The sequence below is a fragment of the Myotis nattereri genome, assembly GCF_964212035.1.
Source record: "Myotis nattereri genome assembly, chromosome: 9".
NCBI classification, from domain to species: Eukaryota; Metazoa; Chordata; class Mammalia; order Chiroptera; family Vespertilionidae; genus Myotis; species Myotis nattereri.
The window spans coordinates 74,617,693-74,638,331 of NC_138084.1; the positions used below are offsets into that span (position 1 = coordinate 74,617,693).

At 38.8% G+C, this 20,639-nt stretch overlaps 1 protein-coding gene across 2 annotated transcripts in view; it reads right to left on the reverse strand.

Annotated features, from left to right (window-relative positions):
- Window positions 1-20,639, reverse strand: part of DYNC2H1 (dynein cytoplasmic 2 heavy chain 1) — a 310,341-nt gene that overhangs the window by 275,293 nt on the left and 14,409 nt on the right. For both annotated transcript variants that reach the window (XM_081098792.1, XM_081098791.1), the window contains exons 12-18: window positions 12,772-12,967; window positions 10,170-10,265; window positions 5,297-5,449; window positions 4,583-4,681; window positions 3,144-3,283; window positions 2,831-3,059; window positions 1,149-1,276 (exon numbers count right to left, since the gene is read on the reverse strand). In XM_081098792.1, the coding sequence (XP_080954918.1) occupies window positions 1,149-1,276; window positions 2,831-3,059; window positions 3,144-3,283; window positions 4,583-4,681; window positions 5,297-5,449; window positions 10,170-10,265; window positions 12,772-12,967 (1,041 nt within the window). The remainder of the gene's footprint in view (window positions 1-1,148; window positions 1,277-2,830; window positions 3,060-3,143; window positions 3,284-4,582; window positions 4,682-5,296; window positions 5,450-10,169; window positions 10,266-12,771; window positions 12,968-20,639) is intronic.

Genomic DNA, 20,639 nt, shown 5'->3' on the forward strand with positions numbered 1-20,639 from the left:
ATCCAAATTTTCTAAGTACATATACTAATATGACAAAGTGGGTGGGAAAGGTACTTTATTTTCAGAGCTTTAAAGTTGATAGTTACAGAACAGTCAAGGGGGTGTAAAGTTCAGCATAGGTAAAATAGTCAAAAATACTATAATTACTATGTATGGTGTCAGTAGGTACTAGTTTTATCAGGGTGATCACTTTGTAAGTTGTATAAATGTCTAATCACTGGGTTGCACACCTGAAATTAATACAATCTTGTATATCAACAGTAATCAAAAATTTTAAAACTATTTTTAAAAAATTACAAAACAAATGCAGTATTTTAATAATCAGGAAAAATGGCATGTGTTTTTAAGAACACTAATTCTTTGCACGGTACTCTCAATGCAAATTTTAATGTTCTAAACAAACAGGTTGAATCAGACTTGTTCACCTGAGGAAAATCTCATATAAGGGCTAAATTATACAAAGTTAACAAAAAAAGTCTGTCTTCCTCATCTTTGTACTCCCATAGGACAAAATTCTACATGTTATAAATGCTCACTAAATATTTATAGAAAGAATAAAAAAATGAATTAATAAAAATAGTACTTTCCTTTATAGATACTATATGCACAATTGAACAAGGCCTTTCATAGAGCTTACTATAAAGTGGTTCCAGTTATATGAATTTCAGATAGTGAGGGGGATATATTCTCAAGTAACTGGTGATGAGATGCCCCTCTGAGGGCTTCCTCCACATCTAGGGCAATACTAGGTGCAGCACTGTACTGTGTGCCTCCCGGGCATCTGGGAGGAAACAGAGCAGCACTAAAGCAGAATCGAATGTCATTAGTTTTCTATCCTTTGCTGTGCTCTCAGCAGTAGCTTCTTAGCATTCTTAGACAGTGCCTATGCGTATCAAATATTAGATCCTCATGCCAAATCCGTATAGAATCCTCCTCCCCAATCTAGTCTAACCAAATATGTTCCACCAACAGAGTCTCAGAAGAGAACCTTCTCAGTGTCAGCAAGCTCTACTCAGATGCTATTCAAGTGTCACAGCTGAGCTCGAGGAGGTGTGAAACTGACTTGACTTCTTGCCACTAAGTGAAGAGTACTGTCCCATGGCAAAGCTGATCTGGTACAAAAGAACTATCACTTTAACTTCTAATACCTTGGAAGTCGTTCTACTTCTTTTCCTTTTATTTTCAGTGCTTTAAAATTTTTTTCCCAATCATGAACAGTAGAAAGATGCTTTTCCACGAGAGCTTCCATATCAACTTGCCCAATTATAATCCATTCCTAAAAATGAAAAATATCATTAAAGAAATAGTACTAATAAATTAACATTCTAAAGTTTATGGTCCAACTATTAATATACATTAGGGTAGAACAAATAAAAAGGGACAAGTGTAATTGTAAGTAAATTTCAACTTAAGTATATAAATACAATCATTACTATGCATCTAAAGAATGAACAGGGGAAACATCTATATATATAAAAGCCTAAGCGACCAAACTACCGAACGACATTTAATCAGTCACTATGATGCGCACTGACCACGAGGGGGTAGACGCTCAATGCAGGAGACGCCCCCTGGTGGTCAGTGTGATCCCACAGTTGGAATGCCACTCAGCTGACTGACGGGCACCAGACTCCAGGCTCACAGCTGGTGAGCGCAGCTGCACAAGCCTCTCGTGGCTCCACGGCAGTGCGCTACTGAGCAGCAGCAGCAGGCGCAGCGGGACTGGAATGAGCAGGAGCCGCATGCAGCCCAGCCCAGGTGCTCAGGCTCCTCCCCAGCTCCCTGCCACTTCGCGTACTACTACATCCTTTGGGGGATGTTGGATTTCGAGAGGGCGCAGGCCAGGCTGAGGGACCCCACTGGTGCACGAATCTGTGCACCTGGCCTCTAATGACAATATAAAAATAGAGTGATCAGCCCTAACCGGTTTGGCTCAGTGGATAGAGTGTCAGCCTGCAGACTGAAAGGTCCCACGTTTGATTCCAGTCAAGGGCATGTACCTTGGTTGCGGGCACATCCCCAGTGGGAGGTGTGCAGGAGGCAGCTGATCGATGTTTCTCTCTCATCGATGTTTCTAACTCTCTATCCCTCTCCCTTCCTCTCTGTAAAAAATCAATAAAATATATTTTAAAAATAAAATAAAATAAAAAATTTCTTAAAAAAAAAAGAGTGATCATAAAATTTTGTTGAAGAGACCTAAAAAACCCTTACTTTATATTCTCTTATCAAATTTGATATATACTAAGATAGACTCACTACTTTTAAGCCAAGAGCCACTCCAAGCTTCAAATCTGAAAATATTCATATTCAATTTATTCTAGAAATTTAAAAAGCAGAAGCATTGCAGTGGCAGTTAAAAACCTGGTTGAATTCCTAGTCATAGTCTTAGAATCAATATCAATGAGCAATGAATGCAATTAGGGCTTATCTTTAGAGTTAGTGGTAATAATACACTTAAACAAAAGCAAAATGTTTAATCACATCATCTCAATTTCATTCACTTCAAAGGCTTCCCTCCATGGATTGCTCTTGTTCCAAAGAATGAAGAAAATGATATATTTCCCTAAAAGGAATTAAAATTGGCACAACATTCCAAGTTGACAGAATAATCTTTTAAAAAGCTACTTTCTCAATCTTCAAATAGTCAAAGAAATAAATCATCTGTCACAAAAACCTACCCTGTATAAGAATCCTTAATCCCAGCTTTCTGGTTTGCGATATTTTTATTTTATATCACACAATACAAATTATTGGTTTGTATATGTAATACTAATTTAACCAACCAGGTGAAATATTATAACAGAAAGATGAAAAATTACATGTTCCATACCTTATGTTGGTGTAAAACAGCCGACAATCTCCTAAATAAATCTTCTGCTTTTCTGAAAATAGTCAGAAATCCACTTGCATTTCTATCAATCATAATAGAAAAAATAGATTCATCTCCTGCCTCACCCACTCCCTTAAACTGATTAGGAATGCCAATAAATCTCTTCATTTCTCTGTAATATTTAGCACGGATTTCTTCAAAAGGAGGCCTGAATTGTAAACGTCCTTGTCTGCAAGTAAATAAGTAACTTTAAGATGTAAGTTATTAGAAAATTTTAGAATGAAAAATAAACTGGATTTCAAAAAAATCTTACTTGTACAGTAAGTCTATATTAATTTCGGGAAGATTCTCATTAAGTGCTTCTAAGCCCATCTGATACTGATGCTCCAGAGCTTTGTACAGCTGATGATTCCAGTGCAGCTTCCACGCATGCATGTCACTTGCCTGGAATCCCTAATATGTTATACATACATTTTTTATTTAAAAATTAGGTAGTAGAATGAGGGTTAATGCTTTCATATCATATAGAGTAAAATTATAAGCAATCAAAAACTTATTTTTAAATATCTTAAAACAAGCAACTCCTTAATTACTACTTGTAGTATGAGGTTATATAAAGTCAAACAAGAAAATCGCTAATCTTCATGTTTATAAATGGAATACAAAAATCAGTAAAATTTTTTAAATTAAGTTATAAATATAGTAGATTTTATAATCAGACTTTATATTTACAGTAAAAAGAACAACAGTGTTTTTGTGAACTTTTTAGTCCTTTTTCAAAAGTCCCCATCGAGTATAGCTCTTTCCTTCCCTTCTCACGCCCTAAATAAAACTTCCACATTTTAAAACATGTTAAGTTTAAATATTAAAATGCTCAGGATAGCTTATATAATCTTTTGCTTCCATATAACCATAAATATATCAATTTTAACACTTTAATGTTTGGGGTTTTTTCTTAAAGTTCTAAGAACTAAAAAATATATGCAGCCCAGCCGCGCATAGGTCAGTGGTTGAGCTTCCAACTGTGAACCAGGAGGTCAGGGTTCGATTCCTGGTCAGGGTACATGTCCGGATTGTGGGCTCAATCCCCAGTAATGGGTGTGCAGGAGGCAGCTGATCAATGATTCTCATCATTGATGTTTCTATCTCTCTCTCCCTCTCCCTTCCTCTCTAAAATCAATAAAAATATATTTTTTTAAAAAATATATATATATATATATATATGCAAATGTGTAAGACACCTAACTCATATTCAACCAAGATCCCACATACTATATGTGGCAGGCGCTGTGCTAACTGCTTTTCTTTACATCATTTCTGATATATAAAAATGTGAATGGAACTGAAATTTTGCCCAAAAAAGGAAAAAGTTCTAATACAGAGTTATTTCAATCATTAGGCTTCTGCCTAAACTTAACTTTGTGTTCTACAGATGTCACAAGTACCTAAAAGAAAACTAATAAATGATAAATAGTTAAGCACCTCTTCAGAAAAACTATGAACTCTGAGTTGAGAGATTTGGTATTCCATAAGACAAATAGAAATTTCTTATATTTTTAAAAGTGAATGCATTGTTATTTTATGGTCTTTATGTACAATTCAATCAAATTCTAAATTTATCAGTAATTCATTAGTAAAGGTTTATAAGTAACCTTGATAAACTTTTCAGCAATTCATATATTAAATTCATATATTCTCTGGAACGGTCATATTTCAAAGTGTAGACATATTTCAAAGTAAAACATACTCTACCTGTGCTTCTACACTTGCTAAGCCAGTTCTCAATTCCTGTAATCCATCTTTCCAACGCTGTTGTTGCCGAAGCAGGTCAATATTCATAAGAATTACCACCTGTTAAAAATTAGAGCAGTCTCAAAGTATCACCTGAAATGGTAACTTTTCAGTGGAAAAACTGGACAGACATGACTTTAAGTGATCCAGGTTAACTCAACCTAAAGTATGACATACCAATACCTGATCAATGCACTGAGAAAGGCGAAACAGCACTTCGGTGACATTCCAGCCCAAATGGCATAATGCTAACTTAATCATGAGAAAATACCATATAACCCAAATCTAGAGATATTCTACAAGGTCAGTGACAAGTACTAACCAAAAGTTTCAAGGTCATGAAAAACAAGCAAAGACTGAGGAGGAGAAGACTCCAGAGACTCAGCAACTAAATGCAAGAAGGGATCCTGGATTGGATCCTTGCAAAAGAAAACGGAATAGTGGAGAAACTGCAAAATTCAAAAGCAGCTTATTTCCTAGTTTTGTTAACTCTAACATGGTTATATAAGTTCTTAACAGAGGACGCTGGACAAAGCGTAGTATAAATGAACTCTGTTCTATTTTTACAACTTTAAGTCTCAAATTATTCCCAAGTAAGAAGTTATTTTAAATTATATTCTAATTACTTTAAACAATACTATTCATAGCTCATTCAATTTTATAAATCAAGTATACCTTTTCACAAAACGTAGTGTGCCATTTTCTCAGCTTCCTATTTTCAGTGGCAAGTCGGTCAGCAGCACTTTGGAGCTTTTGGATGTAGCCTTCTAACTCACCGGGATTATCCCAAGTAATCTGTGACTTTCCCCCACTTCCAGTTTTTGAATTCTAAGGTACAACAAATGGCATTTAGTATTTAAATGCATTACTTTTTCCCCAAAAAATTCCATATTCTACATCATAAGTCCAATAATTCCTAAAACCGACCTGCAATAAAAAGAGCATAATATTCCCATTTTATAAATGATAAGGCAATCTGATCAACATTGAGTAGCCTCATTCCTTCCAGGTTCTCCCTCTTACAAGCAAAAAACCCTGTACCTAAAATAACAATCATAGGAAAAGTGAAAGGCAGAAATAAGAAATAGACAGTGAACAAATCTTGCAAATTAAGGAAAAGATACCTTTCCCTACTGTCTCCATAGTTCCAGGAAAGGACACTGGAGACGCCTCCAATCTAGAGGGTCAGACAAATAAAGCTCCAGAAAACGCCTATTTCTTCTCATCAAAGGCCTAGGAAAACAGTAGCCTACCAGAAAACCCTTTTAGCAATACCCACCCTGCTCAAGCCAACACCAATAAAAAACACCTCTCTGATATTTCAGTGAGACCAAGTAGAGAGCTGATCTTCCATCCCCTGCTTAGCAAAAGCAGGCAGCACTCAAACTCGCCTGCCAAGGTAATGTCGATGGGCTGAACTATGCTACTTCTCATGAGTTTCCTAAGTCATATTAGATTATTGAAATGAAAATTTTATAACAACATCTGATGTTGTGCTCTGCATATGTAGAGGGATACTTAAGACAAATATGTAAGAGGGGAGAGGATAGAGAGACATAATAGAAGGTTTCTATACCAATTGAAATAGTAAGGTATAGCAAGTTTCTGGAATATAGAAGAGCCTCAATAAATAGATAATGAGTAAATGAAATTAAACAATCCTATATAATAAAAGCCTAATATGCAAATTGTCCACTCAGGCGGTCATTCCACCAGGAGTTCAACCGCTCGCTATGATATGCGCTGACCACCAGGGGGCAGTGCAGAACATGGCAGGTGTTGGCGACACAGTGCTGGTAGCAGGCGGCAGTGGAGGTACTGCCGGTCCTGATGGACCCTGATGAGAGCGGGACCATGGCGGGATGGTGGAACAGGTGAGCAAGCAGTGCCAGGCCAAGGCGGGTGCAAGTGGGGGCCTGACAGACCCACCGATCGCCCTGCAGACAGTGACCAGCAGTGGCGGAGGGGGGCAGGGCCACCGCCTGGCTCCCAGGCGCTAAGGGAGCCAGGTAGGGGGCCAAGTCCAGATTGATGGCTCCACAGATAGGATGGTGGAGCAGGTGAAGGGGTGGCGCCAGGCCGAGGTGGGATGCCAGATGGGGCTACAGGGCTGTGAGGCTGCGGCCATGAGCTGAGGCCACAAAGCTGGGGGCGTGAGCTGGGGCCCGATCTCTGTGGGGAGGGGGGTCTCCCAAGGGACCCCACCCATGCACGAATTCGTGCACTGGGCCTCTAGTTATATAATAAATTCAATAAAATACTCTGTGAATCAGTTCTAAAGCATTTATTGATAACTAGAGGCCCGTGTGCACCAGTGGGGTCCCTTGGCCTGGTCTGCGGGATCAGGCCGAAACCGGCTCTCTGACATCCCCAGAGGGGTTCTGGATTGCGAGAGGCGCAGGCCAGACCAAGGGACCCCACCGGTGCACGATCGGGGCCAAGGAGGGACACAAGAGGTTGGCCAGCCAGGGAGGGACCCTGGGAGGGCTCCAGGGCCTGTCCGGCCCATCTCGCTCAGTCCCGATTGGCTGGACCCCAGCAGCAAGCTAATGTACCAGTCGGAGTGTCTGGCCTCTGGTGGACAGTGCATGTCATAGTGAGCAGTTGAGTAGCCTTAGCATATCATTAAGATATTACGCTTTGATTGGTTGAACAGCCGACCGGACGACCAGACACTTAGCACATTAGGCTTTTATTACATAGGATTATTACATGGAACCTAACATTATATTCCTTGAGAATATGAAAATAGAATCCTTCCAATATGCTACAAAATAGTGAGTGGTCAGAGAATTATTACTATTTTTGTTATTGTTAATCCTCACCTGAGGATATTTTTCTCATTGGTTTTTTGTTGTTGTTTTTTTTTAAGGGAGTGGAACAGATGGGGAGAGACAGCGAGAGAAACCGGGGCCAGGGATTGAGCCTGCAACCGAGGTACATACACTTGACCATAATTGAAACCACATCCCTTCAGCCCAAAGGCTGAGCCAAACTGGGTATGGCATGGCCAAAGAATTACAAAGAACGTCAGTGTTCTCTCTCCTCCTATCTCAGTGTTTTATCCACCACTATGTCTCATTTAACATGTTACATATAAGTATTTAGTCTCACAACCCAATTTCTTAATATGAGTTTTCTCTTCAGAAATATGAAGATATTATTTTCTGTTGTTGTTGTTAATTCTCATCTGGGGATAGTTTTTCCATTGATTTTTAGAGAGAGTGGAAAGGAGGGGGAAATACAAAGAAAGAGAACCATCAATGTGAGAGAGAGACATCAATTGGTTGCCTTCCACACACACCCCAACCAGTGATGGGGATCAAGCATGCAACCAAGGTATGTGCACTTGACAGGAATCTAATTCACAACCCTCAGTCCATGGGCCAATGCTCTAACCACTGACCTAAACCAGCAAGGGCTCAAGATATTATTTTGAATACATTTATTAGAAAAGAAAAAGCTCTAAAAGCTTACAATTAAAATAACCAATGGACACAGACACTAGGGCGGGGAGGGCATGTGTTGGGGGGTGGGAGTGGCCAGGGAGAGGTCAATGGGGGGAAAACGAGACATATGTAATATTTCAATCAATTATGAATTAAAATATATATATATATATATATATATATATATATATAGTCTCTATATTAGGTGAAAAGATCAAAATAATAAAATATGATCCCAATTCCAAAAAGTACACTTTTAAATATACATAGAAAGCAAAGTTTAAAAAGCTATACACCAGACTGTTGAGAATAGCCATCTCTTGGTGGTAAGATTAGAAGACCGTTTTGCTTTGTTTTGTTTTGTTTTTCTTTTTGTTTACCTAAATTTTTTAATTTTTTCCATTATAAACTTTTATTGAGCTTTGGCAACAGGAAAAATGGTTTTTATAGTAATATCTGTAAATTTTTTATAGGTTTTATATAAGTTTGTGTATAGATTTCATGTAGATTTATATAACTTCTAGTTCATTTTACGCCTGAGTACTAGTGTGCAGAAAAGAGTTAACGTAGCAAGTCTGATTATCATCCTGAAAAAGCCTACGTAAGAGATCAGCCCTTAACAGGCCGCTGGGAACCTGGCGTTTGGGAGGGTTCCCACCACGCTAATTTTAGGAGTGGCTCGCGGTACCTAAACAATACGGTTTATGCTGAACGCTTGATTTTCTTCAGGGGACCGGAATTTTGGTACATACTGGGCTGAAGAATCCTACATGACCAGCCCCTAATTAAAACCTGGGCACTACGTTGCTAATGATCTTCCCAGTAAGACAACAGTGCACTGTGTTACAACTTGTTGCTGGGAGAATTAGCCCTGTGTGACTCCACTGGGAGGACTCTTAAAAGCTCCCACCTGGTTGCCCAGGTCTTCACCCCACGCACACTGCTTTTCACTGATTTTGCTTTGCAACCTCTCACTGTAATAAATTACTGCTGTGGATCCTGTGAGTCCTCCTAACAAATCACAGAACCTGGGCGTAGTCTTCAGGACCATGACACAACTAGTTATCTACTTTCAAGTAATACTTTCAACAATAAATATTTTAAATTTAAAAAAAAAAAGAATAAAAGGGTAAAAAAAAGAAAAGAAAAAAAAGAATAAAAGGGCATATTCTTCTTCTACATAATTTTTCAAATATATCATGTTTAAGAACACTAAAAATGTAGATTTCAAAAGACTAACAATCACATAGTAACATCTACATTTAAAATTGTTGTGGGTGTTCCTAATTTCATATGTGTGAATATTTCAATAAGCATAAAGAGCAAATAAATCTTAAATTTGTGTCTTTGTTACTGGTTCATAAAAGCTCATTTATAATTAAAGATATTAACCATTTGTCATGCATTCCAAATCCAATGCCATGTTATTATTATTGTTTAACTGTGGAGTTTTAATTTTTAGTTGTACAGAAGTTGTGTACTGAAATAAAATCATGTTATTTTTTTTAAGTAAATAAATAAATAAAACCAGTTGTAGATGGAAAAGCACTAGTCTGTATATAAGGATCATGTCATACTTCAGTGAATAAGTAAATATAATAGCATATGAATTATATGTTATATATGTTAATTCTAAATCAACACAAAAATGTGAAACATAACCATTTAAATCTACAGTTGGAAAAAAATGTTACTTGTTAAAAGTGAAGGAAATCATTGGAGAGCAAAATAAAGCCTTAGATCACCCTAGTTGGTTTGACTTAGTGGATAGAGCGTTGGCCTGTAGACTGAAGTGGCCCGGGTTTGATTATGGTCAAGGGCATGTACCTCAGTGCAGGTTCCATCCTGACTGGGGCAAGTGCAGGAGGCAACGAATTGATGTGTCTCTCTCACATTGATGTTTCTCTTCCTCTGTCTCTCCCTCTCCCTTCAACTTTCTCTAAAAATCAATGGAAAAATATCCTCAGGTGAGGATTATAAAAATAAAAAGCCTTAGATCAATGGCTATATTGAGCTGAAGGATATACTAAAAAATCTAAGAAATAAGAAATACTTCACATGTAAAAACTAATTATAAAAAACATAAAAAGTCCATTTACCTTAATTATCTGTTCAAATGCTAAGGCAGATTGTAACATCATTGGTCTCTGACTCTGAATCATCTGCTGATCGATAGAATTATAAAAATGTGCCACCTACAAAGTAAAAGTTCAATTAGCAAAAGTCAGTAATAAATAGTGTACTTAATTTTTAATTTTTCTTCATTTTTTGTTGTCTGAATGGAAATAATAATTTTTCTCAATTCTAGGATTTAAAAATAGACTTTTTTCATCTCCATTATTGTATTTATGCATGTATTATTTATACACAACAAGCAAATATGTGTTGACCTCCTATAATTGCCAAGGCATGTCCTGGGGGCTAATTAAACAAAGATTATAAAACCTAGTCCCTGGACTCAAAAAGTACAGTCTCACAGAGAACACAGAGGAAACCAGAAAAGCATGGTAAGTGCTAAAAAAAAACAACAACAACCTGAACTCTTAATCCTTGCAACTCTCCAAATCTGCTCATTCCTTTTCTAGTATATAACACAATGATTTATACATTTCTTAGACCAAAAAACATGTATATTTGCATTGTCCTTACTCTTCTCTCACATCCCACATTAGTGAAGTCTATTGACTATATACTTTGATAATTTATATTGAATCCAACTTCTTCACCCCCCTCCATCAATCCCATCCCACTCCAAGCACCCTCATCTCTTGGCAAGACCAGTAAAGCAGTCTCCTAACTGGTCTACTTCCCAGTAGGGCCTCCTATTGTCTATGCAAAGTCTCCAAATCAACCAGAGTGGTCCTTTCTTAAACATAAATCATACACCTTTTGCAAACTCAAAACCTTCCAATGACTTCCCAATACATCTGAGAAAAAGTCCCAAATCAGGAAAACTGGAAGCAACAGAACATATGCTATTACAACAACCTGGAAATTCTATTATCTATCCAACATCCTACTACTCTAGCTAACTGTCTACTCATAAGTAAAGGTATATATAAATAGATTTTCCCAGTTGTTCTTCCAGGGGTAAATACAAAATACTATATAATCATTCATTCATCTTTTGAGCTCCTATTGTGTTAAGCTAAATACTTAGGATACAAAAGTGAGCAAGACTCTCTGCTTTTGAATATGTAGTCCCTCTCTGAAATGATCACCCACCTCAACCCCTTGTGCTCTAAATAAAACATATACTATATACTCTTCCAGACTCACATCAAACACCATTCATTCCTCTGTAAAAATTTATCTGATACTATGTCTACCTCTACCCAGGAAAATAATTGAAAACTACTACCTCTCTGCTCTCACCGGACTTTGTGAACATCTATAATATAGTACTCATAATATAGTAAATACTGTATTGTTATGTTCACATATCTGCCGTCACTCTATGAACTGTACTGCAATACATATGGGCTTTGGAGTCAGAAAGACTTGGTATCAAATCCCAGCTTCATAACTTGTTAGCTGTGTGGCACTGGAAAACCTGTTACAAATCTGATCCCAATTAGACTAGTCAGATTAATATAAATAAGGCATCTACCAGAAGGTTAGTATTTAACGACAACTCAATGTTTAGTTTGCTCTCTCCCACTAGACCAGTGGTTCTCAACCATATTTGATTTGCACCTAAGGCTGCATTTGGCAATGTCTGGAGATATCTTTTATTGTTAGGACTATGCTCATGCTACTGGCCAGAGATGCTGCTAAAAACATCTTACAATGCAAAAGATGTCAGCAGTTGAGAAACCCTGCACTAGTTTATGACAGTAATACGTTCATTCTTTTATCCTCACTGCAGTATGACTTGGGGTACAGGTGCTCAATTAATCTTTGTTGAAGAAAAGAATAAGTGAGAGACCAAATATACAAGATACTGTCCCTGGCTTCTAAATCCTAATAATCAAGAGAGAGAATTTTTTTTAAAAAACAAAAAGTGATTTGCACACTGCACAAATAAGGAACAATCAACTAAAAGAAGATACAACAAAGAGAGTGAGTTTTTAGTTGAGGATTAAGGGAAGACTTTGAGTTTTCTAATCAGAAAACACAGATATCAGTGCATGGAGCCACGCTCAAGTTTCATATAATCATGAACCAGTGCAATATGAGGGGAAAGTATAGTAGTGAAGGTCACAACCAAGAAGGTTAGTACATAATTAAGAAGGGCCTTGAATACTGTGCCAAGGACATAGTCAATAAGGTGATAATAGTTGATTTTAAACTGGTACATGATATGACGGTAATGAGCTGAACAGGTAGACTGAGGAAATAACCAAGAACAGAGACCAGTCCATCAGCCTGGTAATTCTCTAAGAACCTGCCCCTTGAAAGCAGGCAGAGAGGACTCCCTTTAATTAGAAGGTCCTTTAAGACCCATGCAAGTAACATGACAGAAAGATGAACAACAGAGAATATAATATTCTATTTTTCTGAAAGCTTATAAAATGAAAAGCAACAATACCTTAAATTATTAAATGCCTATAGCATTTACAAAGCAAATTGTGTAGCAAAATCAATTTCACAAGAGCTAATGGTGTCATTCTACTAGCCTAAAAAAATAAAAAGTAGAAAACAAATATCCAAATATAATGAACTCAGAATAGCCGTGTTTTCAAATACATAATTTCATACTTGTTTAAGAATAATTGCTTGCTTGCAGAATTTCTGTGCAATGTTTGCAACTTGCTGTATTTTGGCAGGAATAACAAAGCCAAGTGCAGAAAGCTGACGAACTTCTCTCAGAAGAATCACCAACCGATCTGAATAATGCACTTTTAATGATCCATCATTAGAATCCAATTCCATAATTCTACTGTTAGCCTCAATACTACAAAACAAAATGAACGACTTTTTAAGTTTCATGTTCTCACTCTTCTGATTAATATATCTAAAGTTAATTCAAGGTAAAAAAAAAATTAATTATAGTTTCAACTTTTCTTTTTTCACATAATATCTCACAATTCAGATCTTGATAATAAACTATAATAACTAAAATATAACAATATTTCAACCAAGCACTTTTGAATTCAGAAAAATCAATCTCTCAACTTTCAACTAAGATTCAAAACTGACATATATACCATAAAGAAAAAAGGTTTTGATTCATTTTCTAAAAGTTTTTTTTTTTACTCCTCTTACTTGTTTCTTTAATACTTTTTATTATTATTATTACAGAGAGAGAGGGAGAGAGATAGAAACATCAATGATGAGAGAGAATCATTGATTGACTGCCTCCTGCACGCCCCACACTGGGGATCGAGCCGGCAACCCAGGCATGTGCTGTGACAGGGAACTGAACCGTGACATCCTGGTTCATAGGTCGACATTCAACCACTGAGCCATGCCAGCCAGGCAGTTCTTTAATACTTTTACTAAAGGATCATTTAGGAGTAGAGATAACCCAATGTTTCACTTCTCTACTCTTGGTTTTACTATCTAAGGACTGTCCTTTCTTTATGTTTCTTGTAAAGGATATAATTGCAAATTTTACACTGGGACACTCAAATCAGCAACAATTGTAAAAAGTAAGCAGAGCTAAATTAAGCATAAAGTATTATATTTTCATGACCTTTCTTTCAGGATCAGGTTTATATAATGCTCATTTTAAGTCACTTCCACAATTAAGAGATCTTTCAGGACTAAGAAAGGAAGCTACTAAAAAGCAAAGAACAAATCTAGCCAGCCTATTTAATAACACAAAAAACAAGGCATACTTTAAAATGAATTGAAATTATTTAGCCAAAACTTTTCTATGTGAACATAGAGCCTGTAAGAAAATTATTATGGTGGTCCATTTTGCTTTTATTCTCATCTAATCTTCAAAATTAGGTTCCACATACCAGGATATCCTAAAATATGTTCCAAAACACACTGACTCTCTGGGATAATAATGAGTTTTACAAAAAAAAAAAAGTGGAAGTAAGGGTATTTCATTGTCAAATGGGAAACAAATACTGGGTTGAACAAAGTTACACCGGATCTTCCCAGCAGGTGTTGGTCCTTTGGTATAGGATGGATCTCCACCAGAGCCATAGTGAAAAAAGTGTGCATATATTCCAAACTTAGCTAACTGAAGAAATCTTCCTTCGTTTTTTGGCCTGGAACATCTCTCCTATTTTAGGTTCAGGATAGAAAGGAGAAAAGTTAAATGACGTGAAGTTATAATCATTTTGCCCTAGCACCTTTTGGTTCTTCTATTCTTCCTCCAACACCAAAATCCAAGATAAAAGGGAAAAAATTATTTATTCAGTTTAAGAAGCTATCACTTATGGCCTAGTTGTCCTTCTTTGCAATATAGGGAAAATAAATGGAGTTTCATATTATAAAGTTACTTTTAGAAAGTAACAAGTTTCTAAAAATTAAAATATGACAAGTTTCTAAAAATACAAACAATTATATTCTTGGAAAGTGTACCAGGACAAAGAAACAATGATATTTCTAGACCATCCTTTTTTTTATTCATTTTTAAATGTATTTTTTACTATTGATAGTATTTCAGATATCTCCTATTTCCCCCCACTTTCCCCCCTCCTCCCAGCGCCTACCCACCTCCCCAGGTCTTCATTACTTATTGCCCATACCCATGAGCTATGCATATAACTATATAAGTTCTTTGGTTTATGTCTTCTTGTCCCCCGATCCCCACATCGAAGTATGTCAGTCTGTTCCATGCCTCCATGTTTCAGATCTCATTTTGTTGGTCAATTCATTTTGTTCCACAGATAAGTGAGATCATGTGATATTTGTCTTTCTCGGTTTGGCTTATTCCACTTAGTATAATATTCTCCAAATGCATCCATGCTGTCCTAAAGGGAAAGAGATCCCTCTTTTTTACAGCTACATAGTATTCCATAGTGTAAATGTCCCACAACTTTTTTATCCATTCATCTACTGATGGGCACTTGGGCTGTTCCAAATCGTGGCTATCCTATCTAATAAAAGAGAAACATGCAAATTGACCATACCCCCGAACGCTTCCCATTGGCTAATCAGCAAGATATGCAAATTAACTGCCAACCAAGATGGCGGCTGGCAGCCAGGCAGCTGAAGTGAACAGGAGGATTGCTTGCTCCAGTGACGGAGGAAGCCAAGGTTCCCGGCCTGCGGCAGCCCAGCTCTGAGCTCTGGATGCAACAATGTTGCAATTATAGAAGCTAAACAAGCTCCAGATAGCTGCTTTCAGCCGGCAGCAGGCTCAGAGCTTAGAGCGGCAGTGATGGCAACAGAGTTTCAATTATAGAAGCTAAACAAAGCCCAGATATCTGCTTTCAGCAGCCGAGGCCTCAAGCTGGAGCCAGCCTCAGGGCTAAAGCCAGCTCTCAGCTCCAGTGACAGCCCTAGAAAGTAAATAAATCCCAGAATAAAAAAAAAAAGAGAGAGAGAAGAAAAAAAGGAGAGGCTGGGAGCTTCAGTCACCCGCCAGCCTGAAAACGGCACTCAGCCCCTCATCCAGACTGGCCAGGCACCCCAGTGAGGACCCCCACCCTAAAGGGGGTGCGGGCAGCCTAAAAACAGCCATCAGCCCGTCATACAGGCTGGCCAGGCACCCAAGCGGGACCCCCACCCTGATCCGGGACACCCTTCAGGACAAACCAGCCGGCCCCCACCCGTGCACCAGGCCTCTATCCTATACTACAGGCAGGGCAGGACAGCGCAAGCTGCCATCCGGGCCCCATGTGCAGCCTTGGGCAGTGGGCATGAGCCCCACCCCCAGCCGGGACCCTATGACTATTGGAGAGCAGGAAAGTGCCGCTGGGCCCTGAGTCGCTGTGGTGATCCAGCCATTGGTAAGTAGAAAAGAGCGGCCTGTAGACAGCCCCCAGCTGCGCCTGATCAGGGAGCAGGAAAGCCCGGCCTGCGGGAAGCCCCAAGCTGCACCTAATTTGGGAGCAGGAAAGCCCGGTCTGAGGGCAGCCCCCAGCTGGGCCTGATCCAGGAGCAGGAAAGCCCAGCCTGCGGGCAGCCCCAAGCTGGGCCTGAAACAGGAGCAGGAAAGCCCCCAGCTGGGCCTGCTCCCCGGTCGCCATGGGGATCCGGGAGCAGGAGAGCAAGCCTGGCCTGGGGGCAGCTCCAAGCTGGGCCTGCTCCCCGGTTGCCATGGAGACCTGGAAGTGGGAAAGCCCGGCCAGTGAACAGCCTCCAGCAGGGCCTGCTCCCTGTCGCCATGGCGATCCTGGAGCAGGAAAGCCCAGCTTGCAAGCAGCACCCCGATCCTGGCCATAGCTCAAGGGAGAGTACAACATGCAGTGGAGGCCAGGAGTCTGAGAGACCAACACAGAGGGCTCCTGCTCCAAGCCTCCATGGTGTGGCTGGGGGCAGGCCCCCAGCAGACATACACACACAGTGCCTGCTCTGAGCCTCCAATGTGGCTGGGGGCAGACCCCCAGTGGGGACACACACACACACACACACACACACACGGCAATGGCTTCAAGCCTACATGGCGCGGCTTGGGGCAGGCCCCAGCAGACACATACATACACACATACACACACACACACACACACACACACACACACGACGCCTACTCCGAGCCTCTGCTGCCAGACTGTGGCCATCAGTAGGACATCCACTGAGGGCTCCAGGACTGTGAGAAGGGCAGGCTGGGCTGAGGGAACCCTAAACCCCCAGTGCACGAATTTCGTGCGCCGGGCCTCTAGTATATCTATAATAACAAAAGCGTAATATGCTAATTAGACCAGACAGCCAAACGACCTTTGAGATATCATTCCAGAAGACCTTCCAGATGACCATCCCATGACCACCCAGGCCACTGGCCAGCAAGGCGATCAATTGAGGGGCTCCACAATCGCCCCAAAGAGGGAGGACCAGGCCACCAACTGGCATGCTGCAGCGGCTGAGCAGGGCCTCCTTCTGCGGGGGCGATCCATCACAGAGCCCCAGTCCGGTGGGCAGGGCCTACCTCTTTGGAGTGATCAATCTCAGGTCTCCCGGACTGTGAGAGGGCACGAGCTGGGCTGAGGTAACCCCCCTCCAGTGCACAAATTTTGTGCAACAGGCCTCTAGTTATAAATAAAGCGTCTATGAACACAGGGGTGCATATATTCTTTCCCATTGGTATTTTGGGGTTTTTAGGATTTTTTTTCCAGAAGTGGGATGACTGGGTCAAATAGAAGTTCCATTTTTAATTTTTTGAGGAGACTCCATACTGTTTTCCATAGTGGCTTGCACAAATGAGCATTCTCACCAGCAATGGACTAGTTAGTGTTCCCTTTTCTCCACATTCTAGCCAGCACTTGTTGTTTGTTGATTTTTTTATGATAGCCATTCTGACAGGTGTGAGGTGATATCTCATTGTGGTTTCAATTTGCATTTCTCTGATGATTAGTGACTTTGAGCAGTTTTTCATGTGTCTCCTGGCTATATGTAGGTCCTCTTCGGAAAAATGTCTATTCAGGTCTTCTGTCCATTTTTCAATTGGATTGTTTGTCTTCTTTTTGTTGAGTTGTATGAGTACTTTATATATTTTGGATATTAACCTCTTATCAGATATATCATTGGTAAACATGCAATGGAATTCCTTTTTCAATTTGATGGTGGTTTCTTTTACTGGGAAGAAGCTTTTTATTTTCATGTAGTCCTATTTGTTTATTTTCTACTGTTTACTTTGCCCTAGGACAATCAATGATGGTGAACCTTTTGAGCTCGGGGTGTCAGCATTTTAAAAAACCCTAACTTAACTCTGGTGCCGTATAGAAATTTTTTTATATTTGCAACCATAGTAAAACAAAGATTTATATTTTTGATATTTATTTTATATATTTAAATGCCATTTAACAAAGAAAAATCAACCAAAAAAATGAGTTCGCGGGTCACCTCTGACACGCGTGTCATAGGTTCGCCATCACTGCCATAGGAGATGTATCCATAAACATACTACTATGTAAAGATGTCTGATATTTTACTGCCTATGTTTTCTTTTATTATTTCTATGGTTTCATGACTTCCATTTAAGTCTTTTATCCACCTTGAGTTTATTCTTGTGTATAGTGTAAGTTGGTGATCTAGTTTTGTCTATTTGTATGTGTCTGTCAGGTTTTCCCATCACCATTTGTTGAGACACTGTCTTTACTCCATTGTATGTTCTTGCCTCCTTTGTCAAATATTGACTGTAATGATATAGGTCAATTTCTGGGATCTCTGTTCTGATACATTGGTCTATATGCCTGTTCTTATGTCAGTACCAGGCTGTTTTGGTTATAATGGCTTTGTAGTATAGCTTGGTATCTGGTATTGTGATCTCTCCTACTTCATTCTTTCTCAAGATTGCTGCAGCTATTCATGTCTTTGATGGTTCCAAATAAATTTCTAGAGTATTTGTTCTAACTCTGTGAAGTATGCCATTGGAATTTTAATAGGGATTATGAATATTGTACCAGCCTTGCATCCCTGGAATAAATGCCACTTGATTATGATGTATGATCTTTTTAGCATATTACTGGATCCAATTTGGTGAGGATTTTAGCATCTGTGTTCATCAGGGATATTGGCCTGTAATTTTCTTTCTTGTGTTTTTATATGGTTTTACAATTAGGATAATGCTGGCTTCATAAAAAGAGCTTGGAAGTGTTCCTTCCTCTTGAATTTTTTGGAATAGTTTGAGGAGGATATGTGTTAGTTCTTATTTGAATGTTTGGTAGAATTCACTCATAAATCCATCCAGTCCAGGGCTTTTGTTTGCTAGAAGTGTTGAAATTACTGCTTCAATTTCATCAGTTGTTACTTGCCTACTCAGGTTTTCTGATTCTACCTGATTGAGTTTTGGAAGATTGTATGTTTCAAGGAATTTGTCCATTTTACCCAGGTTTGCCAGTTTGTTGGCATATAGTTGTTCATAATATTTGCTTACAATCCTTTGTATTTCTGTGGTGTCCACTGTTATATCACCTCTTTCATCTCTGACTTATTTGAATCCTCTCTGTTTCTTGTAGAGTCTGACTAGGGTTTTATCAATCTTGTTTATCTTTTTAAAGAATCAGCTCTTGGATTTATTGACCTTTTGTACTATTTTTTTTTTTTAGTCTCTATGTCATTTATTTCCACTCTGATCTTTATTATTTCCTTCCTTCTACTTCCTCTGGATTTTCTTGTTCTCTTTCTAATTCCTTTAGCTTTTGGGTAAGATAGTTTATTAGTCCTTTTTCTTGTTTCTTGAGGTAGGCCTATAGAGCTATGCACTTCCCTCTCACAACTGCTTTCACCGTGTCCCATAGGTTTTGGTTGGTTATGTGTTCATTTTCATTTGTTTCCAGGAAGTATTTTTCTTGCTTGATCTCACTGATAACCATATTCATTGTTTAATAACATGCTATTAGCTTCCATGTATTTGAGTGTTTTTGAGTATTTTATTGTACTTCATTTCTAACTTCATGCCATTGTGTTCTGAGAAGATGCTTGGTATTATATCAATTTTCTTGAATTTGTATAGACTTGTTTTGTGCCCTAGCATGTAGTCTATCTTTGAGAATGTTCCATGTGCACTTGAATATACATTGTTGCTTTGGGGTGGAATGTTCCATAAATATCAGTTAGATCCATCTGATCTAGTGTGTCACTTATGGCCTCTGTTTCCTTGTTCATTTTTTTTTAAATATATTTTATTGATTTTTTACAGAGAGGAAGGGAGAGAGATAGAGTGTTAGAAACATCGATGAGAGAGAAACATCGACCAGCTGCCTCCTGCACATCTCCTACTGGGGATGTGCCCGCAACCCAGGTACATGCCCTTGACCGGAATCAAACCCGGGACCTTTCAGTCCGCAGGTCGATGCTCTATCCACTGAGCCAAACTGGTTTCGGCTCCTTGTTCATTTTTTGTCTGAAAGATTCTCAGTAGGGTATTAAAGTCCCACACTACAACTGTATTGCTGTCAATCTCTCCCTTAAGGTCTATCAAGAGTTTTTTAATGTTCTTGGGTGCTCCTACATTGGGTGCATATATGTTTACAAGGGTTATATTTTCTTTTTGAATAAATCCCTTTACTATTATGAAGTGGCCTTCTTTGTATTGTTATGGCCTTCATTTTGAAATCTTTTTTTGTCTAATATGAGTATTGCTACTCAATGTTTTTTATTTCCTTTCCATTTGCATGGAATATATTTTTCCATCCCTTCACTCTCAGTCTGTGTGTATCTTTTTTCTGAGGTGCATCTCTTGTAGACACCATATATATGGGTCATGTTTCTTATCCAGTCACCCTATGTCTTTTGACTGGATCATTTAGTCCATTTACATTTAAAATTATTATAGATAGGTATTTGTTTATTGCCATTTTTATTTTCTTTATGCCTATGATCCTCTCTCTCCTTTTCTTCTTCTTAAAACAGTCCCTTTGACATTTCTTGCATTGCTGGTTTAGCGGTATGGTACTCCTTTAACCTCTTTTTGTCTGAAAAGCTTTTTATTTCACCTTCAATTTTAAATGACAGCCTCGCTGGATACAGTAGTCTTGGATTCAGGACCTTGCTTTTCATTACTT